Source organism: Aquila chrysaetos, chromosome 1 (genome assembly GCF_900496995.4).
Source record: "Aquila chrysaetos chrysaetos chromosome 1, bAquChr1.4, whole genome shotgun sequence".
NCBI lineage: Eukaryota > Metazoa > Chordata > Aves > Accipitriformes > Accipitridae > Aquila > Aquila chrysaetos.
The window spans coordinates 82,686,045-82,703,574 of record NC_044004.1 but is presented as its reverse complement, the minus strand read 5'-3'; the positions used below and the strand labels follow the sequence as shown (position 1 = coordinate 82,703,574).

The window sequence follows — 17,530 nt, the reverse complement described above, 5'->3', positions numbered from 1 at the left end:
CAGGCGAAACTGGCATCGGCAAGTCAACATTGATGGACACTCTGTTCAATACCAAGTTTGAAAGTGAACCTGCGACGCACAACGAGCCTGGTGTGAGATTGAAAGCCAGGAGTTACGAGCTCCAGGAGAGCAATGTCCGTCTGAAGCTGACTATTGTGGACACAGTTGGATTTGGTGATCAAATTAACAAAGATGACAGGTAAATTTATTTCTGTCAGGAGGAGGAATCCTTGCCGTGGTGTGCTCTGAAATCAAAAGGGCCTGTCCCTGTGTGGGGAGTAGGTCCCTCGCTGTTTTTGGGGTTGTTTCCTGATCCAGGTGTGGCAGCTAGCATCACTCGCCCCACAAGATGGGTAGAAGTGACGAGAAACTGAAGTGAAGAACAAACAGATCAACTAGGCTACAGAACTGAAATGGTGTTTCTGCCCTCCTTGTCTCTGTGAGGCTTACTTGAAGTCTCTGTTTGAGTTGAAACATGTAAATATTTGAAAGCAGGAGTTCAAATTGCAACTTCAGATTGCATCTTTTAGGGAGCTGTAACTTAGATCATAGCTCCTGTTCACATCATCCTGCAATGTTCAAGTCGAAATGGTTTTTACTTTAACATTGTACCTAGGTGCTGATTTTCATGTTGTGTGCATGAATAGTCTGGGCAGCCTACACAATCCCTTGTGTCCCTCTATGCAGACTTTTGCTGTAGTGTGAAAACTAGTCATTCTGTGGTCATGGTTAATTAATAGATTTCCTGTATCATAGAGCCATGCATTCCCTCATTGCAGTAATCCCAGCTTTCTCTGGAGGGTTCTTTGTGATCCTCTTCTCTGCACCTTGCCAAGTGAGGGGCACGCTGCCTGTGTGCTGACCAAAAGCGATTAAGGCAGTAGGTAGATAGACAGCGTAAGCTCCTTGAAAACGCAAGCTTAACATCAAAACTTCCACCAAGATCCCCGTTAGCATGGAGATTGAGCATGTTCTGCTTCTGGTTCCATAAGGAAAACTCTGTAGATTTTTAAAGAAAGATTTTACAATGCTTTATTTCTGTAACGCTTCCTTGCTGCTTGACCTGACACCAAAATGCAACTGTTGCCCCTGCTTTGGGTCTCCTGTTCCCGACTACCGCTACAGAGCCAAAACGGTGAGAGGCACGTGGTGGCTGGAGGGAGAGCTCTGCATGTCAGACGCTGCCATATGCTCTCCGGCGAGAACAAAAGCCGCTCAGAGGAGGAGGGAGGAGCAGGTGCTCAGAGCGGGGATGCTCTGCAGCTTGTTACTGCCGGGTCACTTTGCATTTGCTTCATTTGGCAGACCAGAAGTGCCAGCAGTATTGGTGGTGAAACCCCACCAACTTCCTTCTCGGGCAGTTGGAGAGAGGGGCAGTCACAGGGCAGCAGGCTTAGGGAGAGCTTTTGTCCTCCTGCTGTGTTCTGACTCATGGCTGCAGTGGGTGGTGATTTTCTCTGTGCTCCTGCTTTGAGTCCTCGCAGTCCTTTTTTCATCTGTTTTTTTACGATGCTTTCTCTAATATGGTCTCCCAATGTAGGCCTTACCGCTTTCTTTGCAACATGTCTCTGTCTGAGGTTTGGGGATCTCATGGTCACGGGCAAAATTTCCAAAAGCAAAGAAATTGGAGCAGCAGTCATGTTACAAACCCACCTACTGATATTCTTGATACCCTTTGTGCCTGCAAATTAACAAGCAGTGCTCAGTACTGTCTTAGGAGTCTCTGGTGTCAGCAGCCCTCACGCAGCACTGGCCTGTCGTTTGCTATAGCTCTGGGTAAATCAAGCAAGAGCCTGCTCTGCTTCACCAAGGGTTTTGAGCAACTGCTCGAACAGGTGCAATGGCATCTGGAGCAGAGGGGCCAGACCAGAGCCTTGCTGGCTGCCTGTCAGAAGGGTGTTTCTGGAGGACCTGGAAACTCCTGACAGCCTGTTTCCTCCTCACAACTGCTTTTGAGGGAGGGCATTAACGCTGCTGTGAATGCAGTGCTCGAGGCAGTGGCAGTGTTGGCTTGGTGCCTTGGTCTCGGTGCCCTCCTTAGAGAGCTTCCCTGGGCTGGAAGTCCTGAGGCTCTCCTTGGTGGAGGGGAGGAACTGAAAAGTTTCCTTTCTGGAAGCACAATCAGTTAGTCAGATCAGGGCACGTTACGCTGCACCAGTTATTTGTTCTCCAACAGAATGGTCCCCTCAAAGTACACGAACAGCGCAGTTGTCTCCTGAGCTTTGCACACAGGCTTCAATTCCTGAAAAGTCCCTTTTATCCCCTTGTGAATTTCCCTTGCCTCTTTTAAGATCACAAACAATCTTTTGGACAAGCTAGGGTAGGTGGTGGTTTCACATTTAAATTTTCTTCTGTTGGATGATTCTCGGTGACATTGGCAGAGCAGCAGCTCTGACTGTAATTGGAGAGGCTGCAAAATACATTCTTTTTCAGGGTAGCAGCCTTGTGTGATTGCCATGCACCTAAAGTCCAGGGTCTCTGCCACTTTATCTTGCTATTATGTCCATAATACTCTCCCTGTGCCTCTCCCAAGTGGAAACACACATTTGCTAAGGAGAGACTGTAGGTTGGGTGGGGAGGGTCGTAAGAGCAGCGCTTGTCCCATAATGTACAGAGCATCCGTGAAGCTTCTTGAGTGTCGATCAGTGACCTGTGTTGTCTCAGTAGCGAATGCCCTGGTTTTCTTTGTGCCACGTTTTCTCTCTTCAGCTACAAGCCTATAGTAGAATATATCGATGCGCAGTTTGAAGCCTACTTGCAAGAAGAGCTGAAGATCAAACGATCCCTGTTCAATTACCACGACACCAGAATTCATGCCTGCCTATATTTCATTGCACCAACTGGACACTCGCTGAAGTCCCTAGACTTGGTCACCATGAAGAAACTCGACAGTAAGGTACTTGCTGCTCATGTTATGACCCTCGCGTGGCCCTACTAGTGCTTTCATGATCTTGCCACAGGGTTAGTTAAACCTGTGCAGAAAAATACTGTCTGCTTTTAGCAGCGGGGAATTGCAGAGGTGCCATGTGAAAACTTCACCTTGGGCTAGCTGCTAGAATGGGTCATTATTCACTGATTCCTATGCTGCAGAAATGTATTAAAAGTTTGGCCTCCTACCCTCTTCCAGTCCCATCTCGGGTTAGGAAACTTGGCCGCTTGCTCCACAGCTATGCTGTGAAGTTAGCAATCTGAGAGCAGGAACCTGTATTTGTGAGGATGCATTAGGAGACCGACGTTCTTTTTGCTTTCCTGTGGTAACTCGGCCGAGTTCAGTGGCAGGTTTGTTCACAACTGAAAGATCAGTTAGCTGTTAAAAAAAGAGAGAAAGTGTGTTTTCCTTCTTAAATGCATAAAGAAAAATGAGAGGTTGAAGTTCAACTCTGCTAGTTCTAGCACTCAAAAACATGGTTGATATCTTTATTTCACTTTGTCCAACAGATTAATTAGGTTCTTGTACAAAACCTGATTTTCTAAGTGTGTATAAGATGAGAAGCACATCTAAAACACTTAAGGTCATCTTACTAATTGATGAAAAACAAATCAAAATGCTGTGTCTGCGTGCTCTGACTGCATCCAGCTAGACACAAACAGTGATTTGATCTTCTATGGCAAATGTAGTGTTGTTCTAACCATGATCTGATAAACAAGAACAATCTGAATAAATATGTTACTCGGCATGTGCTTTTTCGGTTATTCTCCTGACTAGCAAGAATGGGAGCCAAGCTCAGTTTAAACCATGGTGTTTTACTAGACACTTGCAAGAAGATTTAATCTCTCTTCTTCTAGGGAAAAAACCTGAGGTACAAATGTAAACCCTGAGTATTTAAACTGAGCCTTCTCTGTGCTTCTTAACATCATGATTAAGCAATTTAAATCAGTCCACCTTGCACCTTTGGCTCACTGGTTCCTGATTCTGCAGAAGATAAGTGATGACAAGGGTTCTTTATTTCCTGGAGTGGCCTACTGGGTTTGATGCAGTGATGGAGAAGGATCCCTGCCTTATTCAACTTAAAATAGGGTTATGAAGATTTACCCAAAGTGAGCTAATTGGCATTTGTGTTCTGTCTTTTGGCAAAGGGGGATTTAATAACTCCAGGCCATCCTCTGAACAGAATTAAGCGATGTAATATAAGAGGATTTTCAAGTACTGTAGTTAAAATCCCTTCATATAAGTCAATATCAACATCATCTTCACTACAATTTCTGTCTGCTGTTGCAAGGAAAAGCAAATCCTGCAAGATCAAAAGCAGAAATTGTCCATCTGGAGGAAGTAGAAAGGGAAAGCAAGTAGGATTCCTCCTCCTAATGCATTCTTGGCCTCTCCCAGCAAAGCAGACACTTGTGCGGTGCTCGCTGTGCATCAGTCCACTCAGCTGCACTGGGGGTACAGTGCTGTCTCCCCTTGGCTCCTAGATGGTGTTGCTGTTTGCCGTCCTCCTGCTGGTGTTGCAAACAGCCTGTCTAGGGAAGAGAGTCCGTAACTTATTTTTTCATTTCTGCGTTAACTCCATCATGCGGTTCCTTTGGATGATTGTCTTAGAGCTGTGGTGGGACAAGTCAACCCTAGTCCTGCAGTAGAGTGGTGTATGGGAGCGTGTGAGGGCATGCGGGTGGAGGAATCGTGCCTGTGTTACTGCCAGCCTCCACCCTGCGTGTAGCGTGGCTGGATATGGACCATCTGCTTCCATTTCCAGTGGGTAACAGCAGCACTGCTGCCCACCCCGGTGTCCCTGATAACAATACCCGAGCAAACGCCCATGAGAGGCTATTGTCTGAGAGTGTCGCTTGCAGTAATCCAGCCTGCTGCAGCGTGGAGGAGAAGTGCTTAGATGGTAATTTCCTTTTTTTGGAACAGCTTGTAATAATTTATGACAGCATTTCCTGTCCAGCCAATTTGGATGAGGAGGGGAATACGACAGGACAGGAAATAGCATGTTGCCAAATTGCACTTGACTTCTTTTTAAGGTCATCATCGCTGCTGCCTGAAAATTCTGAGGCAGCGGTGCTGTCAGCAGCAGCCCCAGGGAAGGTCTTCTGCTGCGGGGGTGGTGGCTGGTGCCACTTTTAGGGCCGTTGTGGCAGGTTGCATGCTCTCCGTCCTCTCCCAGTGATGCAACGTGTGCAGTCCTGTACGTGGAGGTGCTGTCTCTGTTTTGCAGGTGAACATCATCCCCATCATTGCCAAGGCTGACACCATTGCAAAAAACGAGTTGCACAAGTTCAAGAGTAAAATCATGAGCGAGCTGGTCAGCAATGGCGTCCAGATCTACCAGTTCCCGACGGATGAAGAGACAGTGGCTGAGATAAATGCCACGATGAGCGTATGTTGGTTTTTTGGGGGCGTTTGCTTGCCTTGGTTTGCGTGGGCCCATCCTTGATGGCAGGGCACTTTGTACCGTGTTTCTTTTGGCTTTAGAACTGCAGTCTAAGCACAGATAGCAGGCTGGCCAAAAGGCTTTTTGAGCTGGAGATACCTGTCACACATGGGCTGCCTGGCCTGATGAGCTTCATTGTCTGATAAATGATTCTCCTCTGAGTATTTTTTCATATCCTTCCCCTACTGCAGTATTCCCATCTCGGGAAAGGAAGAGGATGGGAGGCAGGGCCCTGACGCGGTCAGGGCAAAGGGCTGGGGTTTGGGTTTCCTGTCCCAAACGACCACTTGTTGCTTAGTGGGGGGTGATTCACTTCTGCCTTTGTTTCGCTTTCCGGTGAGAGCCCCGTCAATCATGTTCCAGCTCTCCCAGCACGGCCAGTGGCCATCAGCAGCAAGGGCTCTGGCTTTTACCTCCTTTCCCTTTCCTCTAGCAACAGGGGTGGGATTTGAGGGCAAACAGGGCTGGGGTAGACCAAACGTTTTAGTGGGGTTTACAGAGGGAAACAACTGTTCCCCATGGGCCTGACTTGGAGCGCAAGGGGAAGAACCTGAGCTCAGGGTTTCTGGCAGTGACGTGCATCCCGGCAGTGCTGACAGGGCCCTTGAGTGGCTTTAGCGGGGCACGTAACACCCAAGAGGACGTGCCAACGCCAAAGCAAGTGCACTCAACAGCAAGTGCAAGGATGGGGTTGAGTTATCTGTGTTTTTACATGGAACAGAGGCATCAAGATTAAGCAATTTCCTTGCAACTTGAAGGCTTTTTTTTGAGTTTCCCTGCACAACTGCTTGTAGATGGGCAATTGTCTCATCCAGCTGCATATCAGACCCTCTCCAAACCTCTGTATTGCCTCTTTTCCCTGTCTATGTTGTGTTCTCAGCAGAGAGAAGCTGGCACAGAGAAGGGACGTGGTTCTGCCAGTGTGCAGTGTGTGTTTTGCCTTCCTCTGGTGCAGCCCTGCTGCTGGGAAACTCCTTTGCCAGTTAATCGCATCTCCTCTGCCGCTTGGCTTCTTCCCCTCCCGCCCAGCCTGTGACCACGGCTTGGCCGACATGGCATCCGCTCCCGGAGCTTGCGCCCAGCCGTTTTGGATGCTGTTAAGGCAGGGAGAGCACCACGGGGGTGGGCTGGTGGCAGAGGCCAGCTGCTTCCTGGCAGCAGCCACGCTTCTGGGAGTACATCCCAGTTTGTCACCACCACACCCGTGGAGAGACTGGGATGGAGCAGAGCTCGGTGACTCAGACGCATCGGCCCAGGGCTGGGTCGACTCTGCTCTTCCCCTTGCTCACAGCTTTGCCCTGTTTAAGAGGAAGTATTAGCAGTTATTTCTAGCAGCAGAAACCCCCTGAATTTTTAGCCTACCTTCCTCGGGAGGATGTACTTAATTTTCTTTTTTATATTGTTTAACAGATTTTTGTTGGGGTTTTTTTTGTTGGTTTTTTTTTTTTTTTTTCCCTCGGTGTTCAAATTCAATTCCAGTTTGTAAGACTTCTTCTGTGCTTAAGATAGTCATGCTTTGTCATTACAGGAAGCACAGGTACATCTCTTGTATTTTTAGGACTTCAGAATTTTGGACTTTAAGTCTGAGCAGGTCTCTCATCCAGGTTGTCTTGTTGCTCTTTCTAAAACACCAGATGAGTTGCAAAGGCATTTAAGCAACTTAAATCTAGCAGAGCTGCCACAGTAAACAGCTTGCTTCAGAAACAATCCCTGGCAAGGCAACAAAGGAAATCCCGAACCTCATTGTCCCTTTCCTTTTGTAGGTCCACCTTCCTTTTGCTGTAGTTGGCAGCACTGAAGAAGTGAAGATCGGCAATAAGATGGCAAAAGCCAGGCAGTACCCCTGGGGTGTTGTGCAGGGTATGTTACTGAGGACACAAATAAGACTGTATCATCCTGTCTTTTTCTGATGACAGATGCATTGATCTCTGGATGGTCCTTATCAAACATGGAGGCGGTTTGGTGGTGGAGTGGTGACATCAGCCTAGCCATTGGTTTTGTGAGAGCAGGGTAAAGTTACTAGGAGATGTTAAATAATGAGTTTGAAACATGAAAACTTACCGTTTTCTGTTCCTTATGCTTTTCTGCCAGCAAAAAAGCATGAGCAACGGGGAAGGTTTGGGCAGCTCAGTGGTTCAGGCTGGACCTTGCACAACAAGCCTGAATGCAAACATGTAGCTGGGGGATTTTCCAGGGAGGTCAGCAGGTGCTCTGCCTTCTCAGCTTGAAGTGGGAGCGGAACTAATTCAACGCTGACTGCTTGCTATGTCTTGTCCTGGTATCCTAAACTGTGGACACGCAGCTTAAGTACGCAACCCCACATAAAGTTGCCCAAAAGCTCCTTTCTGTTGGAGAGCAGAGTTTGGCTAGGGCTGAGTTTGCAACCCAGGCTGTACCGAAGCTGCCAAAGATAGGGCTGGTCCTTGCTTTCCCAACCAGCGCTGAGAAGTACAGGGTTGAGACAGCGGTGGTCTGCTTGTGGCTTCAGCTGTGTATCCAGTTGGAGAATGGCCCAGCAAGCTGCAGGGGAACGTTTGCAGGGCAATTCTGCAAAACTCGCTGAGTTTTTCTCAGTAATACAAGCTGATCCTGAAGCAGCTTCAGACTTAACTGTCTTCAGCTGTGTACACCAGAGGGTAATACTGGGAATAACTCACAATTAGGAAAGAAGTTGATACATTTGGGAAGTCTTGGACTTAACACGTGTCCTGCTGGGTTCTTGCTGTTCCTGGGAGACTAGGACCAGATAATCTAAGAGCTTTAATTGGGTACCAGAGAGGCTTTGAAGATCCAGCCCTGAAGATGTCTGAAGGGGAGCAGCTGGAGTGCTTCACTGTGTCCCCAGGGGCATGCTGCAGAGTTGTCTGCTAGCAGCAGAGATGCCTGCTGCTTGCTGGTGCATCCCAAAGAGAGAACTTCCACTCCTTGTCTGTAAGCATACCCAAACCATTTGCCTGCACTGAAGCGTGCAGCCCTCTGGCCACAGGCCCTTCGCAGGCTGAACAGCTTGCTCACCCAGGGGCTGACGATGGCACACCAGACCCTGCTCTGAGCAGAATTATTTATGGGAAGCCATATCACAGTCAGTGTGCTGCCTCCCTTCAGTGCCAGGAGCAGGGGTTTAGGGCTCCTTCGTAAGATTAGCTGGCATGGAAATGGTACAACATCCATGGTGGGGTCTTCTCATAACCTTGCCTTTCACCACTGCTACAGACTGAGACTTTGTTGCCCGCCTGGGCCCCTGTTGGTGACTTGGTTTTGGAGCGGATTTGAGTGGGAATTGAAATCCTGTGTGCAAATGGATCATCGCCTCGCTGGTGCAGAAATGCACGGAGAAACAGGAGCTGTGCGACAGATGGGCACCACAGAGATCTTGCAAATCCAGTGAAAGGCCTTGAACTGGTGCCCGTGTGTTGGCGTGGGATTGTTTCACCCCCAGTTCAGCAAGGCATTTTGGTGCAGGCTGACTTGGGAGTTCTGCTTGTGTGCCTGAAGAACTCTCAGGCTTGCTAAACTGGGGCCCGGCTCCAGGGAAAGGGGGGACCTGGCTCCAGGGTTTAACATTCTCTTTGTGGTTGGTCTGTCTTTTTATCAGTTGAAAATGAAAATCACTGTGACTTTGTGAAGCTGCGGGAGATGCTGATCCGAGTGAACATGGAGGACTTGAGAGAGCAGACGCACACCCGACACTATGAGCTGTACAGGCGCTGCAAACTTGAAGAGATGGGGTTCAAGGACACGGATCCAGACAGCAAGCCTTTCAGGTAGGAAAGTGTAACTCAGGCCTTGTACAGCCAGAGAGATTGGAGGTTTTGGGGTGCCAGTGTTTGCAAGAACCAGGGAGGGAATAGCCATGGTCACTTACAGCAGCTGAGAATCTAAAGTGTGGCTGGGGAGGAAAACCTTGTGCAATGCAATCTTTCCCTCAGGGCCTAGGATTTGTACAGGAGAAGCACAGGACAAGTTTGGGTGGCTGAGAAAGCCAATTCTTACCCTAACGTTTTGGAAATGTCTGCAACCCTGCAGCAGGGCCATACAGGCTTTCTAGAGCGTACAAAATGTCACCAGGGTGCTTGAAGGCGATGTGTTTTGGGGGCAGAATATGTCCCACTTCAGATCAACATGGAAAGTTTAGGAGGAAAAAGCACATGGCCGTGGATCTTATCTGCACCTTGTTGCTGAAGTTGTATCGGTTTTCTTTGCACCCTTCTCTGGGCATCCCTTGCTCTGCCACATCAAATATAAGCTGCTGGCCCTCACTCATAAGTGCTTGCCTTTCAGTCTATCTCCTACCTGCTATCTGTCAGCCAGTACTAAAAAGTGTCAAAAGGATTGATTTCTAAATGCTCCTCCTGTCACTCAGGGTGGAGAGCAGTTCCTTGCTGGACTCTTCAGCTGGATTTTGCTGTCCGCATTTGACACTGTCGATTGCTCTACGTGGCCGAGAGCCTGCTGTAATGCAAAGCCTGCCATGAGGATCGCTACTGTTTGCTGGTGTCTTTTTGTCCTCAGCATCATGGAAGGGGGCATTTTTTTGTAAGATGTGGTGAGAGAGTTGGTGGTAGAATGCAGTCAGGGCTTGTAGGCGTGTCCGATTGGGCACAGTTAAAATCAGTTAACTTAACTGTTCATGTTGTTGACTTGTCATATTTTCAAGCTGGGAGAATCTCATTTTGGGGTTGGGAAGCTGATTCCCCCCCGCCTCCGCCATTGCTCTTGCTTTCCTAAAAACCTATGAACTGTTTAGTCTTAAGTGAGGCTTATGCTCATCTTCTTACTGACAGTACTATGAGCTTCATGGAGACTTGGGTGAATCTGTTGAATAGCGAGTTTGTTAATCACTTCAGAAACTCCTCCTGACGCTTTTTGCCTTTGGAGAAGGGCAGGTTTTGAGATGTTTAGGTGATGCATTAGTGCCCCTTCTCTCCCCTGCAGATTCAACTGTGTTTTACAGCCAGCTTGCTCTGCTGCAAGTCAGGGCCCCATACAACTGCTGGGCTTGAAAAGTGCAGCTGTGTCCATGCTGTGATTAAGGTGACTAGTGTTGAGGTATAGCTGGTTACCAAAGGGGAGATCCTGGGATAAATGTTCTTGTTGACCCTCCTAGAGCCTTTCACAGCTGTTCCAAGGTGTGCTGTGAAGAGGGTGCTGTTGTCTGATGTTTAAGATTTGGCTTTTTACTAAATACGGAGTTTATGCTGTCTGACAGCTTTGTTGGGCTGAAGCCCAAGTCATTAGCCAGGGACAACAGCTGTGTGGGAATTTGGGAGGGAGTGTTTGTTTTCTCCTTTCATTTCCTGTTTCCCATTCCTCCCCAACTTTTCCCCAATAATTGCACCCGCTGCCTTAGCAACATCCCACGCTCCTCTCTGCCTCTGGGGAAGGCAGTCAGAATCAAACACACATCAGTGTGAGTTTACCCCCATAACGCACGTGCGTGTCAGGAATTGGCATGCCAATCCCTGAGACGGCAGCCGTGCCGCTGGCTTGTGCGGATAACCACGGACATGGTTCATCTCTGATCCTCAACAGGGGAAAGCCAGGTGGGCTCCAGAGCAGAAGGCAAAGTGGGCGCCTTGTGTTCGTGCTTCTGGAAGACGGCACTCCGTGATGAGCCGAGCAAGGTCTGCGCTACAACACGGAGTTTGCATCAGTTCAGGGTTTTATTTGTGACTTGCTGAGTTTATGCAGCTGCATTTCTTTTGCAGCATAGAAATTCTGCTGGAATCAGTTGAGCCCAGTTCTGTTACTAAGCCCAAGTGTGAGGCTTTATTGGATTTCCTTTCTGGAGAGCAATGGCTTAAGATGGGCTCAGCCCTTCCCTTTAAGGAATCTGAGGAATTTCCATTGCTTCCTGTACACGAGGCCTCTTTTGACCAAGCTATAAGTAGAAAGGAAATGAAAATGTACAGAATTTCTCCATCTGGTACGTGCTAGTTCAGAACAGTTTGCTCTGGGTGCCTCCTCCCTCCAATAAACAAACAAAACCCATGATCCCAAGCTGTTTGGCTGAGGCTGACGTATATCTGAAATGAGGAAAACAGTAGGTTTGGTGCTTTCTGTTCTTCCTTCTGAGACCAGGGATCAAAAGCATGCCTTTCTGCCGGGTCTGGGCCCTGGGAGCCGCAGGGACCGCTGCTCTTCAGCCAGTTTGCATCAGCCAGGAGCAGGGAGCCTTTTGTAACTCTCAGGGTGAGGAGGGCAAAAGATCCCAGCGAACCGCTGGGGCTGTGTAGGTGTTTGGGTGAGGTGTGAAAAGGGGAGGCTGGCAATGGTCGAGACCCACCTTGCTGGCAGAACCCCCACTGCTTGTCCAGGCTGCAGGAGGTGAGGAGGGAGCACCGGTGCCCCCGTAGGCATCTGCTCTGTGAAATGGGGTCCTTTGTTGCGCAGAGACCCTTCTGCGGTCCTGCATCTGCTGTGGACTGGTTTCTCTGGTGCTCTGGTTCGTTTTCTCAAAATACTTTTTTTTTTAAAAGAATATTATTTGCAAGGGCATCATTCAGTGGGGGTGTGTGTGTTGGGGAATGAAGGTACTCTTGTAATCTAGGTTCATATGTTTGTCTATTTAAAAGCAAATTCCCTTGTCATCTTTGTCTGTGAGAAGCTGCAGGGATCCCAGTTGGTTTGGACTGTTATTCCTTAGGGCTGTAAGTGTTTTTTTTCATATGCAGCCTGAGTTGCCGGGCCAGTTTCTCTGAGAACTTTGCTTCTCTGGAAGTTGGAGTCAGTTCAGTAGAGAATTAAGCTTGCCAGCTTTAGGTTAGCGGTAAGTTTTTAAGCTTGAAGCCGGCACTAGCATTGAACCTGGGACAATTTAACAGCAAGCCCCTGCCACCCTCGCTCCTGCCAGCTTTTTCCTGCTTGCCCATCACCCGGCATTGTGTCTCTGGAAACGAGCTTTGCAAGAAATGTTTGCAATACAGGATACGATTAGCAGCATGCAGAGTTTTTTGTTTCGGTCCGTAAGGCTCTGCTGCTCCCTAGTATAGTGTGTCACTAATTGCAGATTCAATTTTTGCTCACTGAGCAGTGAAGGCTAATCTGCCCTCAGGGTTTTCCTAGGCTTTAGCCAGGCCCTTCAGAAGGGTTTATGAATTTAAGTTTCAGTATCCACAGAGGATTAAATCAAGACGGAATTTTAGGGAGGTTTTGATTCGAGTCTCCTGATCTCTATCTGCTGTGAGTGGTCTGGTTCTTGATTGAGTTAAGAATCCAAAGATGCCTCTTGCCCTGTTCTCCCATGAAAAGATTTTTGTCATTTTCAGAATCGGCGTTTTTGCTTCCATGTATGGGAAGCTGGTGTGGTCAGCTGGCATTGTGCAATTCCTCCAGGATGGCCAGTGCTGTGCAAGAGCGGTTCCGGGCATCCTGTCTGTGGAGTATTTCAGGAGGCAACTGAAGTGCCCATCAATTAGCAGTGTCAAACCAAAGTCTTGGGTTTATCTGTCAAGTTTTGTTCCCCAGCTCAACACCCCACCAGACCCCACCCCCACCAAAACCCCAACGAAATCAACCAACAAAAAAGCCACCAAAACCCCCACCATGTGCCAGGAAAGGCATAAGCTTGGCTTTATTGCGATTAAGATGTTCCTCTAGTCCAGTGGTTAATGTGTTCCTTAGGCACATGGATGCAATGTATCTGTGTGGTATCAGTGGAGTTTTCCTTTTAAAAATGCTTTTTCAGAAAAGCATCTTGGGGGAAATAGTTATCATTCCCACACTATCATTATGGCTGAAATATCCAAATCCATTTAAGGAATAAAATGAAGAGGAATTTGGCACCCAGAGTTCCTAAGAGGTTCTGAAAATCTCAGAGGTGCGTGGACAACATATTTTGTGTCCCAGATATTTGCTGCGGTATCTCAGTGCTGGGGAAATAAAGGAATGCCAAGAAGTAGAGGGGGGAATAAAGGAATGAAGGGATCCAGTAACGTGGTTATTTAGAGGAGGAACGCTGCTGCTCATTCGCAAAGGCTTAGCCTCCCTTAAGAGCTAAAGGAGAAAGAGAGGTCTCCCAAGGTGGCTTTGTCTAAATCAAGCCCCTGATCTGAATCCATTAGCAATGAGTAGTGAAAATTAGTTTTGCTCTGTGTCCGGGTCATGCTTACTGAACTACGTAAAGCCAGATTTCACACTGATATGCCCGTGTCTGTTCCACAAATCTCACGCTTCAAATGAAGAGGTTCAGGACAAACAGTGGGCTAAGTGAGAAGGTGTGACTCAAACAGATGACAAGCCATGTGAGCATCAGGGATTGCTGTAGATGCTTACATAGTGGCTGTTTACTTTTGAGGACAGTCATCCTGCCTGCCGAGTGATTTACAGGATCCTGAACAGTGTGCTCGTTTTTTCCTTGCCAGTTTGTCTCCCACTGCTGCCACCTAGCAAGCTGCGACTGGTTTCGGTGGAGGTGTTCATGTCTCTGTTGTAGTCAGGGACCTCTGATTAAGTTTTGTGACGAGACAACGCGTGCGGTAAGATCACCAAAGGCTGGAAACTCATGACTGTGCTGGAAACACAGCTCTGACTGTTTTTTCTGTGTTTGTAACAGTCTTCAAGAGACTTATGAAGCAAAGAGGAATGAATTCCTGGGTGAACTCCAGAAGAAGGAGGATGAAATGAGGCAGATGTTCGTCATGCGAGTGAAGGAGAAGGAAGCAGAGTTGAAGGAAGCAGAGAAAGATGTGAGTATATTGTAACTCAGAGAACTGTGTGTGAGGGTTTAGGCTGGGGCTTTTCCAAGAGAGCCCTGAGAAGGTGAGCCATCCAGATTCTAACATCAAGCTTGCAAAGGTGCCTGCTGTGCATAAACAGTCTCAGGAAGCAGATGTGAACTCTGTTCCCAGTCTTGCCACGGACTTGTGGCATGACCCCATTACAGAAGTCCTCTGCCGCTTTTCTGGGCCTGTAAAATGGAGCAGGAGTGTTGCCTGGTTTTGGGCAGCTGGAGAAGTATATATATCATGGAGCGAGTGGAAGATGCTGCAGTGTGACTGTAACAGCAGCTGCAGCTACATACCCCCCAGAAGCACCAGCCTTGCTGTGCCGTGGGAGCCCTCTCTCCTCTCTCACCTCGTCAGTCCCACCCAAAGGAGAGAATATGTTTGCTACTGAAAGTAATGTCGATTTGCAGTGGATCCTCAGCTACGGTATGGCAAGCGCTGCCCTTTAGCAGTCGTGCCTTTCTGGAGACTTTCAGTAAGTAGATAAGGACTTCCCAGAGGGCAGTAAGTCCCACTCAGCGTAGTCGCAGAGGGACGTGACAGAGCTGCCCTACCGTGATTTGCTCGGTGCATGTAGGTCAGCGCTGATTACTGCGGGACAGAGAAAACATAGATGTCTTGCTAGGGGAGGGAGCTGTTTCCTGGGCCTCACGGAGGAACCTGTACTTCTACAGGGGTACAGAGAAGAGCCCCAGACAAGCGTGTTGCCCTGAATGGCCACGTTTCATTGCTTTGCATGAGCATGAGAGAGTCCCCTAGGTACAAAGCAATGAGGGATGGAACACAGCGGTTTGGAAGTGTCCAGAGACCTGTCATATTCCTACAGCAACTAAAATTCCTGCCATCTGTGTGTGCAAGTGTGTGCTAATTGCAGGGCTTTTCTCACCAAGTCAGCCACTCTTGGGACAGACCGGTGATTTGTTATTAATGCTGCGAGGCCTCAGTGCCAGCGGAACTGCTTCAGGCATCATTACCAGTAATCGGGGTGGAACGTTCTTCTCTTCCCGTCCAATTCTCATTGTCTCTGTCCCGGCAGCTTCATGAAAAGTTTGACCATCTAAAGAGGACTCACCAAGAAGAGAAGAAAAAAGTGGAAGACAAAAAGAAGGAACTTGAGGAAGAGCTGAACAACTTTCAAAAGAAGAAGGCAGCAGCTCAGCTATTACAGTCACAGGCTCAGCAGGCAGGTTCTCAACAAACCAAGAAAGACAAGGACAAAAAAAAGTAAGCGGATGTCTGCCACATCCTTTGTAGGGTTTGTTACAGTTTGGGAGGTTGTTTTTTCTTTCTCGCTGCATGTCTGTATTTGCTTTTCCCCATTACCAGACTGGAAACTGGGCTTTTATCAGCCTGATCAAATAAAATATTTTTTTCTAAAGGGTGGGCCAGGGACATGATCTTAATTTTTCTCTAGAAGAGCACCTTCAAATTTTACGTCGAAGTCTAACTGGTATGGGAGAGCAATCAGATGGTGGAGGTTTGACCTGTAATCTGTCCAGCATCTTCTGGAACAGCTCTGGGGTGTTCTGGACTCAGATTTATCCGCCTGAGCCAAAATTATTAAGGGGGTCTCTACCCGTCCTTTCTTTCACTCAAGAATAATCTCCAGTTCCCATTCATTAGGGTTATAGTTGTAAGTAGAGGTAGATTAGAAACCAAAACCACCATGTTATTTTTACATGGAAAATGCTAGTGCCAAAAGTCAATACTTGGAAGCTTGCTTTAAAGACAAGAAATTTTGGTGTGGTGGTGGGTTTTTTCTGTTGTTGTTGTTTTTTTTTTTTTTGTTGGTTTGGTTTTTTTTTTAAACCAAACTACTACGGTACCATAACTGCAGGTAAATGGCATTTGTGGTTGTATCGAGTTGACATAATAAGCTAAGAAACCCATGCCTTTTAGTAAAGATAATGGCACTGTTTTCTACTATTTTATATTTGTATGCTAGGAGTATAAATCTATATCCTCCAGTACTCTTGCGATTCCAGCAACTTAGTAGGCACCAAGTGTATCTGTGGACAGAGTCTGTCCCATGGTCAGTATTTGGAGGCGGGTTTTTCGGATGTGCTCAGTTTGGACCTAACTCTGCTTCCATTGAAACTGGAGGAACATTGCTATTGACTTGGGCTCAGAGTTAAGTCACTGCAGAGCTCTGCTGAAAAACTTGAGCTCTAGATGAATCCAAATTGACATAACCTCCTTCTTGCAGCCTGTACTTGGAGATGGCCGTTTAGCTTGCTATTAGTGCAAGAGACCCCTATTTATTACATGATACTGCCTACTTCACCGTGCTTTAAAAACCAGAACACAAGGTCCACTTAGATGTGGTATGTACAGAGAAGCCAGACAAACCTCGCAGAGGCGAAGCAGACCGCGCATGGCTTATTTGTATAGCGCAGCAAGACAGGTTACTGTAACAGAGGCTGCTTTGAGGCCTCCTGTCGTAATTTCCATTTGCTTTTTCCGCACCTAGTAAGGGGATGCTTATGCAAGTCCTTTCTGGGTCATCTGTGATAACAGTGCTAGGTGATGACCATAATCGGGAAAGTTGTAAAAGCGGTAATGCAGCAAATCTCCCTGAAAAAAACACTTCTTCAACCCACACACAAAAATGACAGTTCCACGCTTCTCTTAATAGCCAATAGTGAAGGGGTGCAGTCCTTAATAGACTCTGGCAGAGTAACCTGCTTGATTAACACTAAGCTGTTGCTGTTGAAAGAACCAAAATGCTAGTAGGGCTGTGGTATAGGCACTTTTGTCTCCCTTGCTAACCCGTGAACTGAAGACAGGTCTGAGCTGTCTTACAGCGTGAACCGATGAGATCCTGTTGTGTTGCATATATACTAGTATATTTTTATATTTTGGGAAGTTACGCTGATGCTCACTGCATGTCCCCTGTCTCTGCTGCTGGTTCGGTGCCCGTCATTTGTTGCTTCTGCCCCTGGCTTCCCCGGGGAAGGTGGGGAAGGGCCTAGGGCTAGTTCCCCAGCTGATGTAAATTGATGTAGCTCCTATGGAGCCGTGCTGCTTCATGCTAACTGAGAACCTGGCCTTCGGCACCCGCTGAAATACATAGAGTGCTTGTGTGCTGCATGCTCTGCTTGGGTAAAGAAATCATTACAGACTGATCAGTGTCACTCTGAACTGTAGAAGCAGTAAGTGTCGGCAGCTAATGTCCAAGCAAGCTGAAATACTGCTCTGCGACGATGCCTGTAAATAGGATAGGCTGAAACACCGGTCTTTTCTCACGCGAGAATTCAGACACGGTGACCTGTTTGCTAAAAAGAATAGAAAATTTTGAAGACCTTTTTCTTATCTCTTAAACAGAGTTGGTAGCTTAATATTTTTAAGAACTCTGCAGTCAGTTTTTTTCAGCACTTAGATATGAGACCAGTGCGGTATATAATGGTCTGGGGAGTTTTGTAACTTTTG

The 17,530-nt window shown here is 47.5% G+C and overlaps 1 protein-coding gene across 14 annotated transcripts in view; it reads left to right on the top strand.

Annotated features, from left to right (window-relative positions):
• The window catches only part of SEPTIN11 (septin 11), a 66,316-nt gene that overhangs the window by 34,062 nt on the left and 14,724 nt on the right, over nt 1-17,530 (top strand). For all 14 annotated transcript variants that reach the window (XR_005932602.1, XR_005932595.1, XR_005932600.1 and 11 more), the window contains exons 3-9: nt 4-199; nt 2,710-2,896; nt 5,160-5,321; nt 7,139-7,235; nt 8,971-9,139; nt 13,930-14,062; nt 15,138-15,325. Coding sequence is in view for 8 of the 14 variants with exons in the window: in XM_041124080.1 (XP_040980014.1) it covers nt 4-199; nt 2,710-2,896; nt 5,160-5,321; nt 7,139-7,235; nt 8,971-9,139; nt 13,930-14,062; nt 15,138-15,325 (1,132 nt within the window). In the remaining 6 variants the exon portion in view is untranslated. The remainder of the gene's footprint in view (nt 1-3; nt 200-2,709; nt 2,897-5,159; nt 5,322-7,138; nt 7,236-8,970; nt 9,140-13,929; nt 14,063-15,137; nt 15,326-17,530) is intronic.